Source organism: Carassius carassius, chromosome 49 (assembly GCF_963082965.1).
Source record: "Carassius carassius chromosome 49, fCarCar2.1, whole genome shotgun sequence".
Taxonomy (NCBI): Eukaryota; Metazoa; Chordata; class Actinopteri; order Cypriniformes; family Cyprinidae; genus Carassius; species Carassius carassius.
Window position 1 is genome coordinate 13,475,028 of NC_081803.1, and position 25,463 is coordinate 13,500,490.

The 25,463-nt window shown below is 37.2% G+C and overlaps 2 protein-coding genes across 8 annotated transcripts in view; both read right to left on the bottom strand.

Moving 5' to 3' along the window:
* Positions 1-621: 621 nt before the first annotated feature.
* On the bottom strand, positions 622-6,039 carry panx3 (pannexin 3). Its single transcript, XM_059544859.1, has 6 exons — positions 5,658-6,039; positions 4,788-4,979; positions 3,263-3,405; positions 2,437-2,651; positions 1,605-2,338; positions 622-1,064 (listed from the first exon to the last, which is right to left on the bottom strand). The coding sequence occupies exons 2-6, from the start codon at positions 4,969-4,971 to the stop codon at positions 1,006-1,008; spliced, it is 1,335 nt and encodes a 444-aa protein (XP_059400842.1). The 5' UTR covers positions 4,972-4,979; positions 5,658-6,039; the 3' UTR covers positions 622-1,005.
* A 4,109-nt stretch (positions 6,040-10,148) lies between these two features.
* pknox2 (pbx/knotted 1 homeobox 2) overlaps positions 10,149-25,463 on the bottom strand; it is an 85,322-nt gene continuing 70,007 nt past the window's right edge. For 6 of the 7 annotated variants that reach the window (XM_059544852.1, XM_059544855.1, XM_059544857.1 and 3 more), the window contains 8 exons: positions 17,551-17,722; positions 15,680-15,865; positions 15,182-15,317; positions 14,674-14,771; positions 12,109-12,228; positions 11,818-11,894; positions 11,474-11,652; positions 10,149-10,538 (listed from right to left, as the gene is read on the bottom strand). In XM_059544852.1, the coding sequence (XP_059400835.1) occupies positions 10,297-10,538; positions 11,474-11,652; positions 11,818-11,894; positions 12,109-12,228; positions 14,674-14,771; positions 15,182-15,317; positions 15,680-15,865; positions 17,551-17,722 (1,210 nt within the window). In that variant the 3' untranslated portion in view covers positions 10,149-10,296. The remainder of the gene's footprint in view (positions 10,539-11,473; positions 11,653-11,817; positions 11,895-12,108; positions 12,229-14,673; positions 14,772-15,181; positions 15,318-15,679; positions 15,866-17,550; positions 17,723-25,463) is intronic. The other variant, XM_059544858.1, reaches the window with a different exon arrangement.

The following is a 25,463-nucleotide window of genomic DNA, read 5'->3' on the forward strand; positions in this document are numbered from 1 at the left end:
ATTGTCGATAAAAGCCTTTGAAACGTATGAGGTGCTTGTAATTATATTTCAATACATCACAGAAACAACTGAAACAAAGATCTAAAAGCAGTTTAGCAGCAAACTTTTTGAAAACTAATATTTATGTAATTCTCAAAACTTTTGGCCACGACTGTACAGTAAAACTTCACACTGAAAAAGGGGAAAAGTAACATCTTGAAAACATAAAATATGGAGCCATGGCCTACTGATAGCTCTCGTGGGATTATAAACTTGAGAAGGTCTGGCAATTATGGGACAAGTTAATTCTCATAGGAGGAGGTACAGGAGAAAAGTGCAGATGTCATGCTATTCTGTAGGTATAAAAACGTGAAATTTGCTTGGTTTATGTAATCTTATATTTCAGTTAATGAAACGCTTTAAAACGAAGTCTCTTGGGTTCACCAAGGCTGCATTTATTTAGTCATTTACATAGTGCATTCACATGATCCTTATATGCTGACTTGGGTCTTAATAAACTATCACTATATTAAAAACTTCCTATGATTATCAATGCTTTGCATTTTCAGAAATCATGATTTCTTTTTCTGACCTCAATCTTTTTAACAGTAAGGTGGAAGTAAAAAAAAAGAAAACACAAATATAAACAAATTTTATTTCACCTACTTACAAACAGGAATAAAAGGTCAAGAAAAGATCCAGTTTTCAAAGAATTATGGAATCCACAAAAATCAGATAATAAGAATGAAAAGAATAAATAATGATATAAAAAATGTTCAAGTTTGAGAAGGTTAACTATTGGAGGCTTTTCAAATTGTCAGTACAGATTTTAAGTTTGTATTCCTGAGGTGATTTGTGTAAGATATCCATAAGTATTCTTTTAAATCCAGAAATGTTTATGATTCTGGACTATAAAAGAGGAGTTCTAGCTATTGGATGTTTATCTTTATTTCATCTCAGAGGTTTAGCTGTTCTATGGGGCCCTCTAGAGTCTGACAGTGCTGCTTCAGTCCATTGCCTGGTGCTTTAGGCAAAACAACATGTTGTAGTCTCCTTCAACTCATGGTACCCCTGGTGGTTAGGCTCTGTAGAGAGACAGAGAGTGCTGTTAGGGGCAAAAATGTTGGTAATAAGGCTGACGTTAAGTGCGAAAAACTTGTTTTGTAAAATAAAGAGCACAATGCGACTGCTAGAACTTATAAAGAATGGTTTTAAAGCCTCCTTTAGAACAGATAACATTGTTTTATATGTACAATTTTTGTGAGATGCATTAGCAACGATTACCAGAAAAGTGGTATGAATTAGTCCTATTAGACTTTTTTCACTGATTTTAAATGAAAATCTGTGGAATTCAGTAAATGGTACAAATATTTTTTTAATAAACAAATACTGTGTGCTTTCAGAAGCAGACTCATATTTAAAGGATATATATCATATATGTATGGGTCATTTGTTGCACATTATCTCTGTTTACACATGCAGTAGGGGACACAAATGGTTTCCAACATCATACTGTATATCATCAATTTATATCCTTTTGATGATTTTCTGAACATCCCATATGACAGCCACGAAAATGCCAGCGAGCAGGATGCGTTTAAGTATATAGATGAGAGTGACTGTACCAAGAGTCATGTCTTGTTCCACAAGAGGGCGCTGCTCTGGACAGTTCACTGCGTTTCCTCTGGCTGCTCCCAGCACAGTCATGATGTCTACTAGATTGAGTTTGCCCTCCTCTCTGGCCTCTCTAATCTCCTCCTCGAGCTCCTTGGCAGCCTCTGCCGCCTCTTCGGCCTGTTCCCCCATCAGCACGCCCTTCGCACCCCTCAGTCGAGGAGGTGCAAGAGAGCAGACGGCCCTCAGGCGGCTGTATGATCGCAGCTGTGCTACGTTGGCGCGCAGGAAGAGGAGCAGCACATTGAGATCGTTAAGAGGGCAGCCCAGTTTCTGACCGCTCATGAGCCCCAATCCGGGTAGCACCTCGTAAAGGGAGAGGAATGTTGTGTCCCAACAGAACAAACGCAGCAGGCTAAAGAGAACAATAGGAGCTAGCAGCACATAGACAGCACCGTTAGCTACGCTAATGACCTGAAACACAAGTAGGCCGGTCATTTTACACTGAACTAGCTCAGGCACCCAGGGCTGATCACGGAGGAGGCCGGTGCGCACAAAGCAGCTGAATTCGTCTTGTAGAAAGGCAGAGAGGTGGAAGTAGATCAGGTAGAGACACGAGGCGGACATGAAGGTCAGGAGCAGGAAGCCTCGCAGGAAGAGCATGCTGACCAAGAAGTATGAGCCATGCTTGCACTGCATGTATCTCTCCAACAGGGGGTACTCAAAGTAACGCTTGCGTTTGGCTCTAAAAAGACAACAATAAAATGATTATATGTTCAGTATCTGAAAAACAAAAAACTACTTATTTAAAATAAGATGTGTGATGTGAAGATTTGCACATACCTCTCAAGCTCAGCCTGAAACTGCAGTGGGTTTTCTGATTGCTGTTTTAGGTCCAGGATGCTCTGAGCCAGGTGGACCGAGCGGTTGTAAGACTTGTCCAGCTCGTCGATGATGAAAAACAGGTCAGAGGTCAGGCTTGGCACAGCCAGATTCTGCCAGATCAGAGCCGGCAGGTACATCATCATCACCATGACCAATAAGGAATATGGAAACATCTGCACAAGCAAGAACAAAACCAGTCCCATCATGAGAACAATAGATTACTGTAGATTTTACAACAGAGTATAATAGTAACATTTATTTATTATTTATACATATCAAGTATTATTTTATTAAATAATATATATATATATTCTTTATTTATAATATATGTATTCATTTGTTTTTACATATTCAATAAATGTTAGCTACATATTATCCATGTTTTGATTGATTTATAATAAGAATATATTTGCCTATTCAATAAAATAATACATGTATTTAATTATACAGCTTCTTATAATTATTAATCTCTTCGATTTGTCTCAAATGTGTGATAGAATAAAATGGACACAACTGAGACAATCGCTGACAAAGCTAGTCAGAACTCTGATTCAAGTTCATTTTTTAACTCCTGGCTTTTGATTGCAGTCAAGATCTTGGCAGATCATTGCACAGTTTCAGATCTTCTAAAACTCCTTATAAAATCATCATTTTCTTTTGAAAAGCAAGAGACTAAAAAAAAAAGTTTCCATTTGCTTTCCATTTTGTGATGTTGTCTATAGGAGAAACAGCTGAAACATTAAAAAATCTCATTTGTGATGTATTTCTGAATGTTTTTACTCACTTTATGTACCCACAGTGAACGCTCTTCTAAGTTCCCATCTGTGTCAAACTCATGGTGTATGAGAGAGTCCCAGCAGTACGTATCCACATATGCTGCCTGCTTTATTGTGAAGTTGTTGGGAGGAAAGCAGCTAATCTGTGGGCCTGGGAGGAGAGACAGAGAAAATGAACACGCTGAGACATAAACGACAGAAGCATCACTTGATGCTGTTTAAGTGAAGAAATTGGAAGGCATGTCTGTAATAATGCTAGATCTTTTTCCGGGGATACAGATGGCGAAACCACCAAGGCAGCCAGGAAACACCCTTCTGCTGAGAGCTGCCTGGGCGAGAGGGTGTGACCGATCCGCTGAGAGGAGGCCAAGCCATATTTTATGTAGACCACTTAAACATCTGTGTCTCCCTCCAAAACCTACAGATAGCCTCCAATTTACTGACTGAACACAACATGCCCCAAACACACGACTATTTCGGACAACTGAGCTCCACAAGACATCTTTGCAAATTATATGATATCAAACTGCTTCAAACCAGGAGAGATATTCATAGACATTCGAGCTACCTAAAAGCTTCAAATTTAATCTATTTATGCAAATAAGTATACATTGGGCTCAAAAACTTTGAAAATCAATATAGAATGTAATATAAATATTATTACTTGCTAAAGATTCTGCAGGATCTAGTTAGCTAGCTAATTAATCTGATTGCAATGAAAACTATGATGATGGTTCACAAATGCTGGATAACATGACCATCAGGTTTTTTTGTTCTGTTAGTAGACAATAAAAATAGTAATATAATATATTTATCCTGCATTCTTTCTTTTTTTTTTGTAAATTCTATCGGCATTTGACAAAATGTTCCTTCCACTGTAAAGTTTGTTGATGTATCCAAACTAAAATAGTGTTGTCAGACCACTATCAGAGACAGGGAGAATCTGTCTGCTTGCCTTGCACGTCTGAGTTAAATTAGCATATCTTCTCGTTAGTCTGAAATAGAGAGCTGGGAAAGAGCAGACTGGCTGTAATTACAGACCCTTGTCATCTCTACATGTCTCTCTTAATAATCCTCATGCCAATTAACATCTGTGTGAGCTGATTGCAGACCAGCTCCAGAGGAACTGATTGCAACCTCAAAGTCAACTGCCTATAAAAACAGACAGTTCTCTCCAATCCACTGTTGGCAGCGAAGCTCAAGTTAGTGGCATTTATAGCCAGAAATTGCCACTCATACCATTCTAGTCACTAAAGGTTTCTCCCCTGAAAGCAACTCCAGTTGGTTTGCAATGTCATATAAACTGCTAATAATCATTAGCAGATGCTTAATTCTCATATTTCACCACAGTTTCCCCTTCCTAAGCAGTGTGGGTAGTGCTGTCACCTCAGATGAACACTAATTACATCGAGAGTTCCATCAGTTCAGCCCTCGAGCTAATGGTCAGTCAATTAACTGTGAAAGTACTGCAGTGCCGGTGCTGCTCTGTGATTCTCACGCAGACACATAGGGTGAAAAGAAAGAGCGGCTAACCAATAGAAATCTCTCTGGCAAAGGCCATGGACACCAGAAGGAGTGGCAGGCCCACAGAAACAAACTTGATGACTTTATCCAATGGCAAATCCAGCTCCAGGTGTCGAATGCGATTGTCCCCATTACTATCACTCAGCAGGGCATCAGAGAGCATCGCCTGGGCGGCCTTGCTGGCGATAGACATGCTGGCAACTGTAGACGGCAACAGAAAAGGACAAAGACATTTTTAGGTTAACAGTGTCTTGTTGAATCATCTGTGCTGGTATTCATACAGACATTTTACACAAAACATATCCATCAATGTCAACATGAATGTATGAGGAACACCTTTTCAAATGCAATGGTCAAATTAAGCCTTCCTTGAAATTAATTAATTCCATAAAACAGTAATTATGTCTTCCACTAAATATGTTTCGGGGGGTTCAAATAGGAAACAAATAAACTGGAGTGGAGAAGAGAAGAGTTTTGGTCTTACTATTGTTCTCTAAAAATCTATTCAGGACAAATTAGATGGTACGGTAAGGAATACTGTATATAAGCCCAACATCAGCAACACACGTCGTTGATGTATTTGTCAAATCAATGTGCAAATAAGAACTTAAAAATGAATTTGAATGTTAAACATAAAGCGTCCTCTAATCATTCAGTTCAATGCTACTGACACGGCAAAATATGAAAAGAAAAAAAGTGCAAAACATGCAAATAAAAACGTTAACCTGTTGTTTACAAATGTACAGTGTGAAAGCTGGAATATCCAGGATTTGGTCCTTCAGGTTGTAAAGTATGAAGCATTGAGGAAAATTTTAGAATGATGCAGGGTCAGTATGTTCTAAAAAATGTAACAAACTTATTTTTGTTCAATTACAGTACCTTGTGAATTCCCAGTTCAGTAGAAGTCTGTAAAGTGGATCAATCCAGCAGTAAACTGATCCTGAGGCCGGAGAGGAGAGGGATGCTGGCATGGGTCTTAAGTAATGGAGGAGGTCTGAGCAAAATGAGAGGCTGTACTGGGAAGGGTTACATGGTAATTAAAAGGGTTAGAGAGGACTTTTGAGCTTGCTGGGGCAAAAGCAGAGAGAGGGAGAGAGGGTGGAGATTGGACTGCAGATCTACTGAATTCCATAAACGTGCTCATCAGCCCTGTGGCATCAGTCCACTTCAAATGTACCCAGCTATGTGGCTTTTCTTGCCTCTGTCATTTTCCAGGTTATTTATACTCTCCAGCCCAGAACAGCCTTGACTCCAGACAGCATGTACAAGACTACCCCAAACATTGTTATTTCAGATGCATACAGACCTTCACAAAGTTTACAGCTCCTACAGTGTGATGCTTTACCTATTAATGCATAGAAGATGTTCATTTGAACATAAAGTGTAGCTTGTTTGTAGAAACCTATGCAAAAATTCGGATTAAAGAGTTTGCAATCTGAGTAAACATCTAGAAATCGCCACATTAATTAAATACCTACACTTGACATATCCAGCAAGTTGATTGCTCATATTAAGGTGTTTTATAACATCTATTCACCTAAAATATTCACAAAAAAATAAAGAAAAAGAGATGGAAAAAGAGTGGAGACCTTGGCAACTGTAGTTGCTAGTGGCCTTGAATAAGTAATAATAGTAATAATAATAATAATAATAATATATATATATATATATATATATATATATATATATATATATATATATATATATATATATATATATATATATGCACATATATATATACATATGCACATATATATACAGACCAAAAGTTTGGACACACCTTCTCATTCGAAGAGTTTTCTTTATTTTCATGACTAAAAATTGTAGATTCACACTGAAGGCATCAAAACTATGAATTAACACATGTGGAATTATATATGGAATTATATACATAACAAAAAAGTGTGAAACAACTGAAAATATGTCATATTCTAGGTTCTTCAAAGTAGCCACCTTTTGCTTTGATTACTGCTTTGCACACTCTTGGCATTCTCTTGATGAGCTTCAAGAGGTAGTCACCTGAAATGGTCTTCCAACAGTCTTGAAGGAGTTCCCCGAGAGATGCTTAGCACTTGTTGGCCCTTTTGCCTTCTGTCTGCGGTCCAGCTCACCCCTAAACCATCTCGATTGGGTTCAGATCCGGTGACTGTGGAGGCCAGGTCATCTGGTGCAGCACCCCATCACTCTCCTTCTTGGTCAAATAGCGCTTGATGCCTTCAGTGTGACAGTGTGACATAGTCATGAAAATAAAGAAAAATCTTTGAATGAGAAGGTGTGTCCAAACTTTTGGTCTGTACTGTATATATATATATATATATATATATATATATATATATATATATATATATATATATATATATATATATATATATATATATATATCCTTGCATAAAATCAGGTTTCATTTTTATTAACAGAGCTTTTTATAAGATCCAACTTTCCCTTGATGTTATAGTTATTTAGATTACAAAAATTATGGCCAGAGTAACATTGTGATATAGTGAAGTGACGGGTTGCCAGGTATAGTCACCCATACTTGGAAGTTGTGCTCTGCATTTAGCCCATCCAAATGCACACACACACAGCAGTGAACAGACACACCTTTAACACACACATCCAGAGTTGTGGGCAGTCATATTGCTGCGGCACCCTGGGAATAGTTTGGGGGTTCAGTGCCTTGCTCAAGGGTCTCACATCAGTTGTGGTCAGTGATGCCAGACGTACAAATACGATAATTTTTACCTCTGTACGATCAATAATGAAAAAATCCCTTAATGTATGATAATTTCAGAATTGTATGAAAATTTAAATGATGGTAGTTGCAGTCATAGGGCTTCTTTACTCATATACGAAATCGGCTCATTACAGACACTCTAAATGCGTTCGTGTGCACCCGAGGGTGTGTTAAGAATGCAGGAGAGTGCCCTTCTTTAAAGCCAACGAGCACTAGTTGCGGTCCATGATAGCAAGAACCCCTTCAACATCTGGTAACACGCAGGATTCCGATGACAGCGGCTCAGATGTGGAGTTAACTGCACCACGCAGCAACAGCTAAATTCCTTCTTCACTAGACGCGACAAAGCAAGTGTTAAAAATAATTTTAATATGATTTAATATGCGCTGCGACGCAGAAAGTCACTGAAAATTATGGGATAGTATTTTGTCTCACTGCTTCCGTCCAACAATACGCCTTGTTATCTATTGTGGTAATTTGCAGGTTGTGTAAAAATGTTGTTGGTTTAGAATAGATAAATAACTCTTTTGACTCGTGTACGATAATTTTCTTCCAAATACGATAATTTTGAACTTCTGGTACGATACTTGGACATTTCCAAACTGGCAACACTGGTTGTGGTATTTAGGGTGGAAGAGAGCGCTGGTTAATCACTTCCTCCACGGACAATTCCTGCTAGACCTGAGACTCGAACACCCAACCTTCAGGTTACAAGTCAGACTGTATAAATATAGTTAATAAATTGTAAGTAAGATACTACACAGATATTACAGAATAAACTTTAATTCCGTATAATTTTACCTCAAATAAAACATGGTTAAACACGGTTGTTTTCCCCGTCTTTTTTTACACCTTAAAGTTCTTTAATACTTTAACATTTTATTAGAGTTTTCTTTTAAATATGCGCATCATTTTAATACACGCACGACGCGAAAACAACTAACGTCATCACGCAATGCAAATTACAAGCGCATGCGCGGTAAACACATACGTGACGTACATACGTGACGTACATACATGACGTACGTACGTGACGTCACCGCGCTACAGTCTGCAGCGAAGGGTGTTTTAATTAAGGTGAAAAATAAATGTTTTGTGTTTAATGTATTTTGAAATGGATTTTAAAACATATGGTATCGAAAAAAGTATCGTTAGGAACCGGTACCGAAACTGAGGTATCGAAATTGGCACTGGATCGAAAGATTTTGAACAATACCCAGCCCTATATATATATATATATATATATATATATATATATATATATATATATATATATACTGTATAGCAACAAAATATTCCCAGACTTTGGATATATTTGTTTCTGTTTTGTCACAACACAGTTAATTTTGCGATGTTTATATACTACTATAGTTTTATTAATATCTTGAATTAGCTTTTATTTTTCTAACATTTATCTTGTAATTTTCCGGTTTTGATATCTCCATTCACTATCTGTTTTAATTTAGTGCTTCAACTTACGTTATGATTTAAAAAAAAAAAAAAAATATATATATATATATATATATATATATATATATATATATATATATATATATATATATATATATATATATAAATTATTTCAGCACATTTTCTATTAAGACATTTTGTTTTATTATTGTTTTAGTTTGAATATAATCATTTAGCAATTCATTTGTAGTATCTATATATTAGTTTGCAAAATGACACCCAGGTCCACTAGAGTCATAGGTTTTTTAATTATCAAAAATGTTCTACTGGAACACAATAGATTATGACAACAATGTATACAAACAAATAATTAAAAAGCTCCCCTCTCGTCACTTGCTCTGGAAGAACCATAAAAAAAACAGCCAAGAAAAGGAGAATGAGAAACATGTACTTCACAAAGACCAACTGCAATAACATTCAGAAACATCCCGTCTTTTCTAAACATCACATCAGAAACAGGTGATTAAATCTGTAGACACAGTAAGCTGAAAAGCTCTTCACAGTTTTTCTTTTTCGTCCTTCACATAAAATAAAAAGGGGCATTTCAGAGTGTGATACGCACCTGTGAATATGTCATTTTTTCCTGCAGTGTTCTTCAGTAAACGTCATTTGTAGGTCCTGTGGTTTCGGAAGGTTATGAGAGTATTTTTTTCCGTACGTGTAAGAAATGCTTGGCAATCTGCGTTGAAGCTCTCGACATGCGTTTGCTTCGAACAAGGCTGATGTTTTTGACTCAACCGGTGAATAGCAGGCATTCAGCAGACAGCATTCTTTGTTGATTGTGCCACTGCCTTTTGACAGTTTCGAAAATAAATATGAAGTGTCTGGGTAAAATGCATCACTATTAAATGTACATACATTGTGCTGTCAGGCATTTCAATTGTTTCTTTTTTAATCTTCAAAGACTGAATAGTTTGTTAATTCTACAAAAAGAAAAAAGGAAAGAAAGAAGCATGCCTACAACATCCACTCATTGCATGGTTATCAATATGACTGTAAGAGGGTAGACATTATGTCATGCTAAGACACCTGAGAACCAAAGAGACATATTAAACAAAGTAAGGCTTAAATGGATTATATGCATGAGAGTAGCATGAGTGCTTGGCTAACGGCCCAATATACAGTACGTTCTTTTCACAATGTTCTGTCCTCATTCAGATTCTCAAGTCCCTAACAGGCCCGGCTTCTTCATTCTCATTGGATGCTCCATGGCACTTAGTGTCCACTGGAAACCTTCAGGTGGTGTTGAGATGTGTTGTCGTGGGGAGGAGTAGGAGTTAAGTCAAATTTTGTCATTTTCGTCGATCTGATGCTTTATTCAAGTCCTTCGTTGTGGTTGAGGCCCAGATCTCTCCGAGACATCTGTCTGCCTGCCTGGCTTTCTTCATCCTCTTCTTCATCTTCCTCCTCGTCGACTCCCTCCTCTTCGTCCTCTTCATCGTCCTCCTCCTCTGTGCCGTCCATGGAATCCTCAGTTCCTCCCAGCATGGCTTGCCGCATCACCAGTGTGGCAGAGTCTGAGGACAGAGACTGCAGGCCGTCCATGCCCAGAGAATCTGACAAACATACACACAGAAACACAAATACATATATACTAAATTGCATCTGACCAAAAATGTGTATGATGAAAAAATGTGTCTGACACACACACACGCGGGCACTACACTAGCATTCAAAAATTTGTCATGGACAAAAAATTTTAATGTTATTGAAAGACCCCTCTTTTATGCTCACAAAGGCTGCATTTGTGTAAAAACATAATACTGCAAAATATTACAATTACAATGAACAGAACAGAAATTAATAGAAATGTCAAAAGAACAGCATTTATTTGAAATATAAATCTTGTAACATTATAAATTAAATTATAAATGAAACTTATCTTTTTAAATGTCTTTACAGTCATTTCTAATTTTCATTCAGTCATTTTTTATTTTACTTTCAAAACATACTACAAACCTACATTTTTAAATGGAAGTGCATAATAAATATAATGTATTACATATACTGTAGCCTGAAAAAGTGACAGAAATTATTCAAATCTAATGGAAATTTAGTAAGTGGATATAATATATTCAATATTGAAGATTCAATATTGATTTTCTTTTAATCGCTTAATTAATCGTTAAATAATTACTATTTATTATTCAGTGTATATATGTTACAGTACTATCTGTAATTTACAGAACTAAATTAAACTGAGACTCATTCTGAAAAATGACACTATTTTCTTCTGAAGAACTTATAGCTGAATTTAATATTTTCTCATAGCTGAATTGGACTTAGTTGAATAATGACACTATTGCCTTTTTATAGCTTCTTTACAGCAGAATTCTGAATTTGGCTCATTTTTATGAGCTCTGCATCCCTGAATCTGTTATTTCCCTGTTTATTACAGTAAAGCTGCTTTGAAACTATCTTGAATCTATATTGTATAAAGCGCTACATAAATAAAGGTTACTTGACTAGAGAATGCGTTCATATTACTGACTGTCTGAATTGTTTGTGGAGTGGGAACCGTGTGTCTGCAGGACTCCAGCCACAATGGAGTCGGGCCAGAAGCGCTGTGTGGGTCTGTGCTGAGATTTCATCTTCTTGGCTTTGGGAGCGGGGTCAGGATTACTGGCATCCAGCATGGGCTGCAGTATACGCCTGCGGGCATTGATAAACCTTTAAAAGACAGGAGATAGATAAAAACCATGCAGATAAGACATATACCTGGATTTTTGCTAGATAACACTTGCAAATATTAAACAAATTTTGTGATTATGTTTGTGGCCATTAGATGGTGCCATTTTGCTGTGAATAAACACTAGTGCAACAATCTGTCCTTACCAGTTGTTCACCTGTAATAAAGTAAGATTTGTTTGTGCTGCAATCTGTCTCTTCTCGTCTTCTGTAGGATAAGGATGCTAGAAAACAAAACAAAAAAATAATTATAAGGTATTATTTAAAAGGTAAACCTTTATTTTAAGTCGTTTTGAATAAATGTCCAGGTTTATATTTATCTATGCAAGTTCAAATGAAATTAAGAACCAGATGTGATTTAAATGAAGTGCATTTGAAACTCCCCAAGCCTTCCTTTGGTTTGTAGGGTACACATGTAAAACACAACCTTTTTCTCACCATGAGATGCTGGAAGAGCCAGGAACGCATAATATTTGTGGCATGTTTGGGAAGGACGCCTCTTTTGTTTTTTGATTTCTTGTCATCGCCGTCCAAGAGAGAGGACAAGTCCAGGTTCACCTTGGAAGGAAGAGAGATGAGAAAGTGAGCGGGGGGGGAGAAAGGAGGGGTAGTTGCCACGGAAACAAAGAGAGTCGCCAGTCACCATTTCTTTGGCAGGGGCAAGAATGCCTTCAGTCACCATAGCAACGCAATGGGAGTAATGACACTTAAAATTAAAGCCAAGGAGGGTACATTTACTGAAGCCTTTCATCAAGTAAAAGAGCTACGGAAAATGCAGTCAATTTTTCTCTTTTCATCAAACTTATTATTATGCTCTGAAGTACGATTAATGTAAGGTGAGTGCGAATGCAAAAGAGTTTTAACGGATGCATGCTAAATTAATGATTTTCTTTTGGTTTACGCCATTCTGAGGCTGGCATATTAACATTTCAGAGAAGTTTAAGATGCATAATCTGTGAGGCCTCCGTGTGCGAATAAATAAATTAATAAAGGGAAAAAAGGAAAAATTAACATTTCCACTTTGAAAATAAGGATAATTAATCTCATGCTACCATTGCCACTGAAAGCCATAAAAAGCAGCAGCTCCCCACTGATTTTACCATTTCTTTAAATAAATAAATAATAATCAAGCTCTAAAAACAACCTCCTCGTTACATTTGCAGCTGGGTGTCATGTGGTTCTTCCTCATTCCTCTACGCAAACTACACACACACACACAAAATAACAGGGGGAGAGTGTGTAAGTGTGTGATTCAGGAAGCAGGGTGAATTAATTGGAGGCTTCATGCAGGGGTATTATTACTGAAACCTTGTCAGAGATGTAGCTACGGGCGGAACTCTATTCCCAGCCTGTGTGTAGTGAAGCCCCTCGGCCAAAAGTCAGGTAATCCACACAGGCTCCAGCTGTCTATCAAACCCCAACTCACTCATAGTTGATGGCATTAAAATAAAAAGTAAGAGTTGTAGAATTCCTAAATAACTTATAATATGTCTACGTACACTTGAAGTGAACAGACACATCATGATCTAAACCACAAGGCAAGCGTTTATGTGGAATTTCAGCTCAGGGAGTTTGCTAACAAATATACCAATCAGCTTTAACTTTGAATTCATCAAAAAAAAAACAAAAAAAAGAGGAACAAATATATAATTGTAAATAAATTATATCATTTTAAATAAACTGTTTCTAAAAAAAATTTTATGAAAGAAAAACAAAAGTGATTCCTAATATTCATGTACATTAATATATAGAAAATGAATATATATATATATATACAGTACAGACCAAAAGTTTGGACACACCTTCTCATTCAAAGAGTTTTCTTTATTTTCATGACTATGAAAATTGTAGAGTCACACTGAAGGCATCAAGGGCTATTTGACCAAGAAGGAGAGTGATGGGGTGCTGCGCCAGATGACCTGGCCTCCACAGTCACCGGACCTGAACCCAATCGAGATGGTTTAGGGGTGAGCTGGACCGCAGACTGAAGGCAAAAGGGCCAACAAGTGCTAAGCATCTCTCGGGGAACTCCTTCAAGACTGTTGGAAGACCATTTCAGGTGACTACCTCTTGAAGCTCATCAAGAGAATGCCAAGAGTGTGCAAAGCAGTAATCAAAGCAAAAGGTGGCTACTTTGAAGAACCTAGAATATGACATATTTTCAGTTGTTTCACACTTTTTTGTTATGTATATAATTCCATATATAATTCCACATGTGTTAATTCATAGTTTTGATGCCTTCAGTGTGAATCTACAATTTTCATAGTCATGAAAATAAAGAAAATTCTTCGAATGTGAAGGTCTGTACTATATATATATATATATATATATATAAAAATTTAAATAAATTATTTAGCAATAAATATAATAATTGTAACAGAAATTCAAATTTAGAATAGAGAAAAAAAATCATTCATATCTAAATTAATAACCTCAAAAAGAGTTAGCATTTTTTCTAGGCATCAAAACACATAAAACTATGAGTGTCTAAAGCCAAGGAAATGCATAACAAATAATATTTATGTACTACGCATATTTTAGAAATATATATTTTTTATATATTTAATATAAACAGGAAAGTGGATGGAATAGCAAGTCAGAAAACTTATTTCGCTTCTTTGCAACAGCAGCAGTTCAGTGTTGTAGACGTGGGACAGTAGTCTAGAAATAAGTGAAGTAAAAGTGACATACAGCCAAGTATGGTGACCCATACTCAGAAATCATGCTCTGCATTTAACCCATCCAAAGTGCACACACACTGTGAACGGGCAGACATTTATGCTGTGGCGCCCGGGGAGCAGTTGGGGGTTCAGTGCTTTGCTCAAGGGCACCTCAGTCATGGAATTGCAGGCCAAGATTTGAACCCACAACCTTAGGGTTAGGAATCAAACTTTCTAACCACTAGGCCATTACTTCCCCCAACTCAACAGAATTCTACTGTTTCAATAGTTGTGAGGATACAGCACTGAGAGCACGTGTTGTCTGTCGAGCAGCTGCTCTCACCTGATTGTTTTGGATTTGGATGGTTCCCTGTGGTAACCCCTGGGTCAACACCTGCCCATGTGAGGTAACCATTGTCACCGGTTGATACAGCGTCCCACCTGTGGGAATCAGTCACAGACACAGGAGCGTGGTTAACACAGACTTTCCCTGCCTGTTGAAAACATAGCACAAAACAAACCATTTCACCTCCCTTTCACTGCGCCGAAATACAACTAAAGGGCATTCGGAACTGCTCAAGAGGAGAACAAGGTGTTCTTGTTTTGCTGCTAATTAGCTTGATTTGACAGTAACTATCTGTTTTTATTCACAATATGAATGCACTGTTCTGTGGGAGACAGCTGTAAAGAGAGAAAATTAGTAAAGAAAAATAAATGTAGATAATGTGCATTTCATGGATGTCCGTATTTGCTTCCACCAGATGTCACGAATTTGGAAAGGAAAGCTGTTCTGAGAGCTGAGATCTCTGAATTTAAAGCAAGCAAAAGGGACTGATGATTGGCCTCCTCACCTGACACCACCTGAGAGTTGATAGTGGTCATGGCAACATTGTTCTGTTGCAGTGAACCGGCAGGGACCACAATCCCAGAGGGGGTTACCATGCTGGAAACAGAGGTGAGCGATGGGGATGTGCTCTGAAGCAGATCCTACAAGAGGAGGACGAAGCAATGGTTGGTGTCCACATTTCACATAATCTTTTGAACGGTAATGTATATGTGACTAATTCTGATTAATTTGCTGGGCATTTTAATTGAATTACAATCGACTGACTGCTCTAGATAAAACATCCAAGAGTGTGTACTTTTAAGTCCTCTCACGCAGAGGTCAGTAAAGTTCAGAAGGAACAGCGAGGGCAAGCCAGATGTGACCTTTTGCATCCCCAGGAGAAGAGCTTGTGTTCATGCAAGTGTAAATGTTACTGGTGTGAGTGTGCGTGCATTCATATGACACCGTGTTTGTGTGTTAGAAACAACCTTTAGCCATTAGACTTGATGTATTTGTGAGTCACCTGCTGCAGGCCGAGGTTGGTCTGTGATGGTGAATATGGGCCGTCCAGGTCGTTCCGTAGCAGATTGTCACTGTGCATCTTGGTCTTGAGGCAGGTGATGTAACGGTTGCAGAAGTCTTTACAGAGCTCGTTCACCTTCTCCAGCTCCAGCAGGTGGATCCGCAACACCTGGATCGCCTTCACCATCTGCATCAACACAAAAGAATCTGTTAATGACAAATTCTTCTAAACCAGTTATTTTAGTATTATTTATGTATTATAGTATTTATGCCTATGTTGAATATTTACAGTTTTCATTTTAGATTTAAGAATTTTTATGTGCTTTTGTCTTTTTAATAAACTGAAGCTAAATACAAATATATATATATATATATATATATATATATATATATATATATATATATATTTGTATTTAGCTTCAGTTTATTATTATTTCAGTTTTAAGTTTTTAAGTTTTATTTCTTCTATTTATATTTCATTTTATTTCAGCTTTATTTTAATTCCCAGAAAATTTTTTAGTAGTTTTAATGATAATTAACAATAACAAGACTGGTGTAAACAATAATTAAGCAAGATGCCAGCAATAAAAATGAATTTAAAGATACAACATCAAAGCAAAGTGAGAAAATACAGTTAATACAATACCCTTTGGCATTTAAAATAAATACATAAATAAATAAATGGATAATAACACATACATTTCAATGTCATTGTTTCAGGTAATATATTTTTTAAATATATTATTTTACATTATTTATTTATTTATTTATTTATTTGTTATTCCTCAAACTAAGCTATAATATGAATTTTGAAGACCTACGTATATACTGTATTGTGCATCTTTTTTATTATTCACCGTTAGATAAATAGCAATCGGGACATTCTAGAAAATAACACCATTTAAGGAAAAAAATAATATTTTATGGATCTGAAACTGCATTAGTGTGATTACATTTAAAAATATATATATATTTTAAGTGAATTATTCCTTTAAATAAAGTACAATCACTTTACTAAAAAGAAAAGGAGAGGTGTTTTTTCTTTTCGAGGTTACCTCGCCAGCCCTCCCTGCCACTGTTTGCCTAGTTGCATTGTTTACTGCTACAAACATTTTCGAGTTCTGTTAATACAGTTGGACGAGACTGAACTTTCCATTCCAACTACCAATTCAAACAGTCACCGGCCAAAGTCAGAACTCAAGGACGACCAAATGGGCTAAAAATGCTTTGCCAAGGAGGAGATAAATCTGCCAATTACTGCAGCTCGTTTAATCACGGCTCAGTGCCATCTTTCTGAGGCGAGAACAAAGCGCAGCGCGGGCGTTATAACTGTCGCGGTGAAGAGTTAGAGAACAGAAGACCTGTGTGTGACCAGTGTGTCGTATAGCACACAGATGCAGAGTTAATTGACTGAGCAGCGCTAGTCGGCCGAGCGCCCCGGTAATGATGAACAGTGACCTTTGTTCTCCTCCTTCCCTTAATTTCTAATTACTGTTAACTGTCTTGCAGGGCACAGAAGAGGAGAGATGATGAATATGAGGGGGAGAGTTAAAAGAAATTAGAACATAAGAGAGGGGGAAAAGATCTATGGACAAGAGGTGGGCGAGTGTCATTGTGACTAATACTTCTGACTTTTTATTTTCAATAAAACGTTAATATCTTATTTTTAGTCTGTTTTAATGATATTTAAATAATTCAAGTACTCCATAAGATGTATAAAGTACAAATATGCCAGCAGAGGGCAGTGCAGATGTGAAATTTAGATATAAAAAAAGTAAACATGGGTTTTAAGGGCAGGTCAAAGAGCTGAAATTAGAAGAAAGGCAAGTGATACAAATAGCAAGAAGCAACAAGAGCCTGATGAGCGCTTACCAGGTTGTCTAGTTCAGGGTCCTCGCTGAAGAAAGGCTTGTGATCCTGCTCTTGCTGGTGGACGAAGTTCTCTATGTCAACGTCAAAGCTGGCGGAGGTGATGCATTCTGATCCCTGCGTGGCTTGTTCACACTTCTCAAACAGCAACGCCAGAAGAGGAAAAAGAGGATGCCTGCAGGACACAGAAAGAGATGGCAAGCTATTATTATTTTTATACTATGCAGAATGTAAAAAGTCCCAAATTACTTGCCAAAATGAGAGCTGTACAACTACAGCACGCTGTGTGAATTACAGAATCCCATAATGCCATGCGCTTGACCTATCCTTTCATTTTGAAAACAATGGAATCAAGCCAGAAGCAAAATCAAGTTGTTGTTTTTTTTTTTCTTACATTCCCTCTTGACTCAATTGATCAAACTGCATTTTTTTATATATACACACAATTGGATTAAAAATAAAGTGTGACCATAATAATAAATATTTTTTGAGAACCAAATCAGCATTTTGGAAAGATTTCATGTGACACTGAAGACTGGAGTAATGGCTCCTGAAAATTCAGCTTTTAAAATATATTAAAATAGAACACACTTATTTTAAATTGTAATGTTTCACATGTTCTGTTGAAAGTTCAGAGTGTTGTACAGTATGCAATAAGCAGTATACCAGTATATAATAAGTTAACCAGAAAATAACTAAGTTCTTCGCTTCAGGCAGGACAGATGACAATACCCAGCAGCTGAATATATAATATGTCATCTTCATATGATTGTAGGCATAAGCTCCGTCTAAAGGTTTCTTTTAGCAAGTTGACATTTGTCATGTTAACAGCATTAACATTTCCTGTATCATCAGAGAATGAATATGTTTGCACTGGTTTAAGTCCGTCTAGAGAGAGGCTTCTGCTGAAGAGCAGACCTAATTAAAGCTAAAATTCATTCAGCTCAGCCTCTTGAAAGCTAAGCCTAGACGGACATGCAGACCTCTAATTAAATTAATAAGAAAACAACATCACCACAAATCATTAAGGGTCATGCTTTTTCATTAAAGACTTCGTCCTGTCCTATCATAATGCATCATATCCAGACACTACCAAAACTAAGGAGCAGTAAGATCATAAATTAAAATATTGTGGGAATAATCATGCTGACAGATTACATTCAGACAATCATTCTGTTGCAGAATTGCACAATAAAGATAGTTGTTTAGAAGTGGTTTGGTTCCCATTTGATGCTGTCATTGTAGTGATCCTGATTGCATTCATGCCATATAAATCTCACTGTGTTTTGGAACAATCTTTCCACCTTGAAAAAAAATAAGTCATATTATTTGTATATATATATATATATATATATATATATGTGTGTGTGTATAAGTTTGGGGGTAGGTAAGATTTTCAGGTTGTTATAAAAAAGTATCTTTATGCTCACCAAGTCTGCATTTATTTAAGTGAAAAATACAGTACAAACAGTAATATTGTTTTATTTGAATATGTTTTTAAAACCCATTACTCCAGTACACAGTGTCACATGATCCTTTAGAAATTATTCTAACATGCTAATACGGTGTTTATTATCAATGTAAACATATGTGGTGCTTAAAATATAGCATTGAAACAATTATTTTAAATATTTTGTAAGAATGTAAGAGTTGTTACTGTCACTTTTGATCAATTTAATGTGTCCTTGGTGAAAAGTGTGGGAAAAACAGTATAGACAAATCTTGACCCCCAACTTTTGAATGGTAGCGTGTTTCTTTAATCACGAATAATAATTCCTGGTTCATTTTGAATATGTTCAACGAATGAGAGAATCAGCTGCAAACACTGAATAATTCACTGAATGAGGGAATGTGAAAAAAAAACAACTTATCAATACCTTTCTGAAGTCTTCTTAATTGAAAAAAGATCCTGTTCATAAGAGTCATTCGTTCCACAAATTGGACATATTAGCTTGTGCTTTGTTTGTTGTTGCATGCAAGAAACACTGTCAAAATAGTAACCTATCCGATCCTATGTGTGTTCCTGTGTATATGCATTGTTTTTTCCTTGCGGATCATGTTTGAGAGACTGAGAGAGGCTCTGAGACTGGGTGAGGGGCCCAGGCTCTTGCTGTAACTCACCACTCTCATTTGCAGCCTTTAATAGCTGGCTATATTAGACTCTAATCTGCCTGATCCCAATTTAATGCCGCTCTCTCCAGCTGACGTGACAGGAATACTAAACAGGATCGCAGTGCTGAGCAGCGAGGCGATCTGCGCTCCCTCCGGGCTCGTCCCGCTCCCCTCTGCAGTGCCAGCCCCTCTTCCTCTCTCCCCTCCCCAGTCACACTAAATCCTGGAGGGCATGGCTGGGTTATCTCTCCCCTTCTCTCTCTTTGCAGGCCTGGATCATAACCCGGACACAGCCCTAAAGGCCCAAAGCCAAAGGATGCTATCAATTTAGCTCTCTGAGGATTTAGCAAGTGGGCTGAGGAACAAACTACCCAGAAATTAGAGTATAAAATCGAATTGGAAAGTTAAGCCACAAGGTACAGGTTCATCCGAACACTCACATTACCTGGAGTGAGTCTAGTGATGCTGCATTATCTTCATGAGGAGGTTATATTTCATAAAATTCATCTGCAGCAGAAACTATGTGCGTTTTTTGGAAACTTCGGTCATGTCTTGCATACAGATGCGATGATAGACATAACCCAGCTCTTATTCTGAACATAACATTTCTGATTGCCTTATCTCAGACAACATGCCAATCGCAGTAAAATCTCTGCTACTAAAGATGGCCAGAACACTTACAAGCAGTTACTCTCTAAACTAATTGCCGCAGTTGTTTCAAAGGCTAAATGAGGTTGGAAAAACTCTTAAATGTAATCTGATCTCTCTGAGCAACTCCAGACTTTTACATCTCTTTATCTACACTTTCTGGATGAGGCCGTGTGACGCAAAGTGCTGAGCTAATCGGTTAATCTTACAAAATGGGCTGGTTTAAATGAAACACTTAATGCTATTTGTCTTTAACCTTTAGTTATCATCTCTCAACTCTTTCGGGAAAGACTGTCCAGACTGCCACCCTTAAAAAGGGAAAGAGTCGGCTCATATAATTGTAAGCAGAGGGGCCTTTAAAAGGACTTTTACATTTGTTACAGTTGTTATGAAGTACTGATGTCATTAAACACTAAAACCAAACTTTAGCCACTTTGAATTCACTCATAAGATAATACAGACATGTGTACAAACTAGTACGCTAATCGCAAACAAATAATTCCTAAGAGCAGATTCTTGCTATGAATACAGTTTGGTTCTGATTGACTTCCATTGTATGGACTGAAATACAATGGAAGTTAATGGAAATGTAATTTAATCATGACATCATTTTTTTTCTACATACTTTTTCTTTTTGCTGGCTAAACGAAAAACAAACTTTTGTAGTTCAATTCGCAAACAAATTATCTGTATGAGTAGGTTCTTGATGTGAATTGGTCTCACAAACTCCAGTTGTCAAACTCAACCTATGTTAACCAAATTACCATCCGGCTCACTTACTGAACTGCATTTCAACATCAAAACAAACAAAGAACTGTGTACTTCAGCTTGTAGAAAACATGGCAATTTAAATTATGAATGAAAAGGTTTTAAAAACAAAAACACTAGTAGTCCAATTCGCGGGTTCTTTCAGTTAAATTATTAATTAAGACTTACAAACACAAGACTTAAAATAACCAATTATGTACTAAACTTAAGGTAAAAAAAAAAAAAGACACAATTTTGAATGTGTAAAATTATGAATGAAAAAAGTTTTTAAAAACATCCTGGAAGCACTACATTTAAATAATCAGTTTACAATGGTAATCCTGTACTTTACATTGATACATTCATCTCATCTAACACTGAGAGATGCTCCTGAAACTACATGAGGTACCTAGAGCTGGTAAGGTGCCAGAACAGCGGGACGTTATCTGCAGTGCAGAGTTCTCAGGACGGAGGGAGCTACAGAACTATTAACCCATAAAAGTGTCATTTACTGAGATAAGAGTCAGCAGAACTGATCCAGCGAACTGACAAATAAAGTCAAACATGGCGTTTTTATTTCCCTTCGACCAATACCAGGTTTCATAATGTCAGCTAATGAAAAACTTAAAACTTAACATAATTGGATGTACCTGTTTTTTGGTTTCAGGCTGAATTTGTCATGAATATTTCAGTGTAGCGGTATCAAGCAAATAAATAAATCTTTTCAGAGAAAATGAAAAGCACATCAAAGCATTACCGAGTCCAAAAATAAAGCTGGACGTATTTTCATGCTTACCCACGGGCTGCTGGGGAGATGGGGGTGTGCTCTCTGTGTGCTCACCCGGTATGTTTGCCATCCTAATCAGGGCGAGCCAGTGGCTGCTGCCTTTATTAAACCCAGTCTGGGGTGCCCTCACACTGAGAGTGCTCACATATACACACACATGAACACGCACTCCCTCCTCCAGGCTACATGTCTGGAGCTCAACCTTAACGGGGGCGAGCACACACACAAACACACCACTCGCCATCAGGGTTTATATGGGACCCCTACTGCTGCATTTCAATGAGTGGTGGTGCTCTTTTTCAACGCTGTTTTACTGCTCTCTCCTACACCTGTGTGGTAAAGGCTAGCTGTGGCCTGTTGTCATACACAGCCGGCTCTTATCATTGGACCACATGTATGAATTTAAAGATTAAATACAGAGATGCCAAATTAAAGCAATCAAAAATAATTAAAAAAAATTAACTGCTAAGGTGTTAAAATTGGTTTGTGTTGCTATGTAGTTGCTAGGGTGTGCCGCGTAGTTTCTGGGGCATTGGTATGTAGTTGCCAGGGTGTTGCGATATGGTTGGTAAGTGGTTCTGAATAGTTTTAGAGTGTTTCTATCAGAGTATGTGAGCGGAGTGGAGCGGAAACAATTTCCCCTCCGCGCTCCGAGCATTTAATAATCACTCAGCTCCAGTAGCCAGGATGTTGCTTTATGGTTGCTAGAGGGTTCTGACTAGTTTTTTTTCTACTGTTGTTATATAGTTGCATAATATATAGTATTAAATATTAATATATAGTATATATATTTTTTTGTTGCTAAGCCATTATTACTGCATGTGGTAGCTAGACTGATCTTGGTGGTTTGTAGGTTGTTGCTATGTGGTTGCTAGGGGATTCTGGGTAGTATCTAAGACATTGGTATGTGGTTGCCAGGATGTTGCTATAATGTATTCCGCCTTTTTCTGGGTCCAACGTGCAATGTGAAAGGGGCTTATGTGATTGCTAGGATAGTATGGGTGATTTTTAAAGTGTTGCTATGTGGCTGCTAGGTTGTTTTGGGTGTTTTCAGAGTTTTGCTACTGTATCAAAGTTTCTAAGTGTTTACTATGGTGTTCTGAGTTGTTGCTAGGGTGTTGGTATGTGTTTGCCAGTGTGTTGTTATATGTTGTTATGGTTCTCAGTATTTCAGTGGTTGGGCTAAGGTATTTTGTTTGGTTTCTAGGAAACTGATATTGTATGATGTTTGTTTTTTTTTATAGTGCTGATATACCGACCTGGGTGGTTGATAGGACATTGCTACTGTATAGTTCCTAGGCTGGTCAGGGTGTTTTTTTATTTAGATCATTACTATGTGGTTGCTAAGGTGTTCTAGGTGGTTGCTACTGTAAGTCTCTATGAAATAATGTTCAAAGGTTATAGAGATTTGTGCAATAGAACTGCCTTAGCAAACACAGCTAAAAGGTATTAGAATCATTCACAGACTTGTGTAGCTTCTGTTAACATGAACACACACATTCAATCTTCAGAAAGTCAGTCTGTGAAGTTCAGAACACTCAGCACCCTGGAGACACAAGCCAGGATGAATAAGAATAAAACTTGACGTCTACAGTTTTAAAATTGAGGAACAAAATCTTACTTGGATATAAATGTGCCCTTAGAGATTTCCTGAGATACTTTGAGTACTATTTGCCATAATCTGACAGTAAAAATGTCAAATATACATTCTTTAGCCTAACAATCATGATCAGGACTGACTCGCTCTCAGGATGAATCTATGGCTCAGATCAGATGCATTCTGTATGGTATAGAAATCTCAGCACCATTACTAAGAAAAAGAGAATCGTTAAGATGTTGGGCCCCAAATGACTGCGAGAGCTTCCCAACAGCGAATGTAAACAGAATTTATGGTGCATTACACCGGCTGGGGAGAACTGGCTCACTATTTCCTCTCTGGCTGTCAAATTAAAAGCACTCCTGTTGGGACTGATATGCGCTGCTGCTACTGCTGGGTCTACTAAAGCTGTTCTCTAACTCCTTGCTTTTCCTTTTCTTCTTTTCTGTTTCATATTCCATCTTTCTCTCTCTCTCTATCTCTCTCTTCCATCAGTCCAAGACACTTCTGATCCACTGGAGCTCAATGAAGACAGCATGACTGTGCACCATGAGACTGAAATCCAGTATCAATGCAAATCCACTCAGCATCCGCCAATCTGAGTCACGGCGAGAAGGGAAAGACACATATAAACCCCATTCAGACATTTCAGTACCCTAATATAACCAAACCTATGGGGGTCTGAACACTACACATAAACACAAATACTTCAAAAGATGGAGGCTAAGAGGTGCAAAGCATCAGGATAAAATTAGGTAGACACAAAACAATGTTTGAAAGGATGTAATATGGATTATAATGGACACAAAGCATGAATATAATGATTATATTTGTTTGTGAAGGTCTGATTTATTTAATATTAATATTGTAATAATTAGAGTTCATATTGTAATTCATTTGCCTGAAGAATGAAGGATTGCAAAACATGTTAAAAGCATGGCTTTATATGCATATGCCTAGTTTCTTTAAACTCTATCCACCTGAGTTTCTTTTCCATGTCACTCTTATCATTGTGGAATAGTGCCTAATTTTACACCCTCAGGAACTTCTTCGGATACATATTACAATTTCATCTCCTGGATGCTGGATTTTATTGGACCTAATTTTGGATATGTCACAAGGACCCCACAGGAAAGAGACCCCCTGCCACGCTTGTAATAAGAAGAGAAGGTCTCGGATGCTTTAAAAGAGAGTGTAGTTTCTCATTAAGATAATTACTGTATCGCACATTTATTCCACTGTTAATAATTAAGCAACACACACCAGAGCAGAGACTCCATAACTCAAACTCGCAATACCAGCAATTAGAGAAACGAAAGGTGCAGAAATAAACACCAACCTGCCAAACTGAATCAAAACAGTACATGAGGATGCACTATAAACAAACAGATACACAAAAAATTCTGCTCACTGTAAAAAGTGCTACACCCACACAGTAGGATATATATACTTTAAATAGTTGTAATCTAGTTTATTTTATTTGTTTTTTACTAAAAAGTATAAATATACTTCCTCTTTACTTAAAATATATCACTTTTTATATAACAATATATTTTAAATAAAACAATTGCAATTTATTTGGGTAGCTTTTTGTATGAGTTTGTTGTGTACAAGAAATGTTATAAAAGTGAGTTGACATACACAATTTATTTGAGCAGCTGTCGATGTGGCATGTGTGTTCATCAAACGTAAATATTTAAAATAAATTTTAAAATTTTAAGTTTTTCTCTGGCGGGGACTTTCCCAGGCAGATGCTTCCTCGGCATTTCAACTGTTTGCAGTTTTTTACGCTGCAGCGGATTTAGATTTCAAGGACTGATTAACACAGTAAGTTGAGCAATATTAGCGATTTACTGGTGATGTAATGCCACGCGAAATCGTTTACTCAACTAGGGAGCTGAGGTAAGGTTTGCAAATTGTACTGTATAGCTAGCTATCCTGCACACATGACAAGCTAAGTGCTAAACAGTGTTGTCTTGTAGATCATCAGACAACAGCAGTTGAGACCATGTTGTTAATATGAAA

What these genes read in the sequence shown, in the direction of transcription:
- panx3 (XM_059544859.1), bottom strand. Translation starts at nt 4,971, where the DNA reads ATGTCTATCGCCAGCAAGGCCGCCCAGGCGATGCTCTCTGATGCCCTG. An exon ending in TGCCAGAGAGATTTCTATTG is followed by an intron (nt 3,406 to 4,787) that starts GTTAGCCGCTCT and finishes CTCTCCTCCCAG; the next exon opens with GCCCACAGATTAGCTGCTTT. An exon ending in GTTCACTGTGGGTACATAAA is followed by an intron (nt 2,652 to 3,262) that starts GTGAGTAAAAAC and finishes TTGCTTGTGCAG; the next exon opens with ATGTTTCCATATTCCTTATT.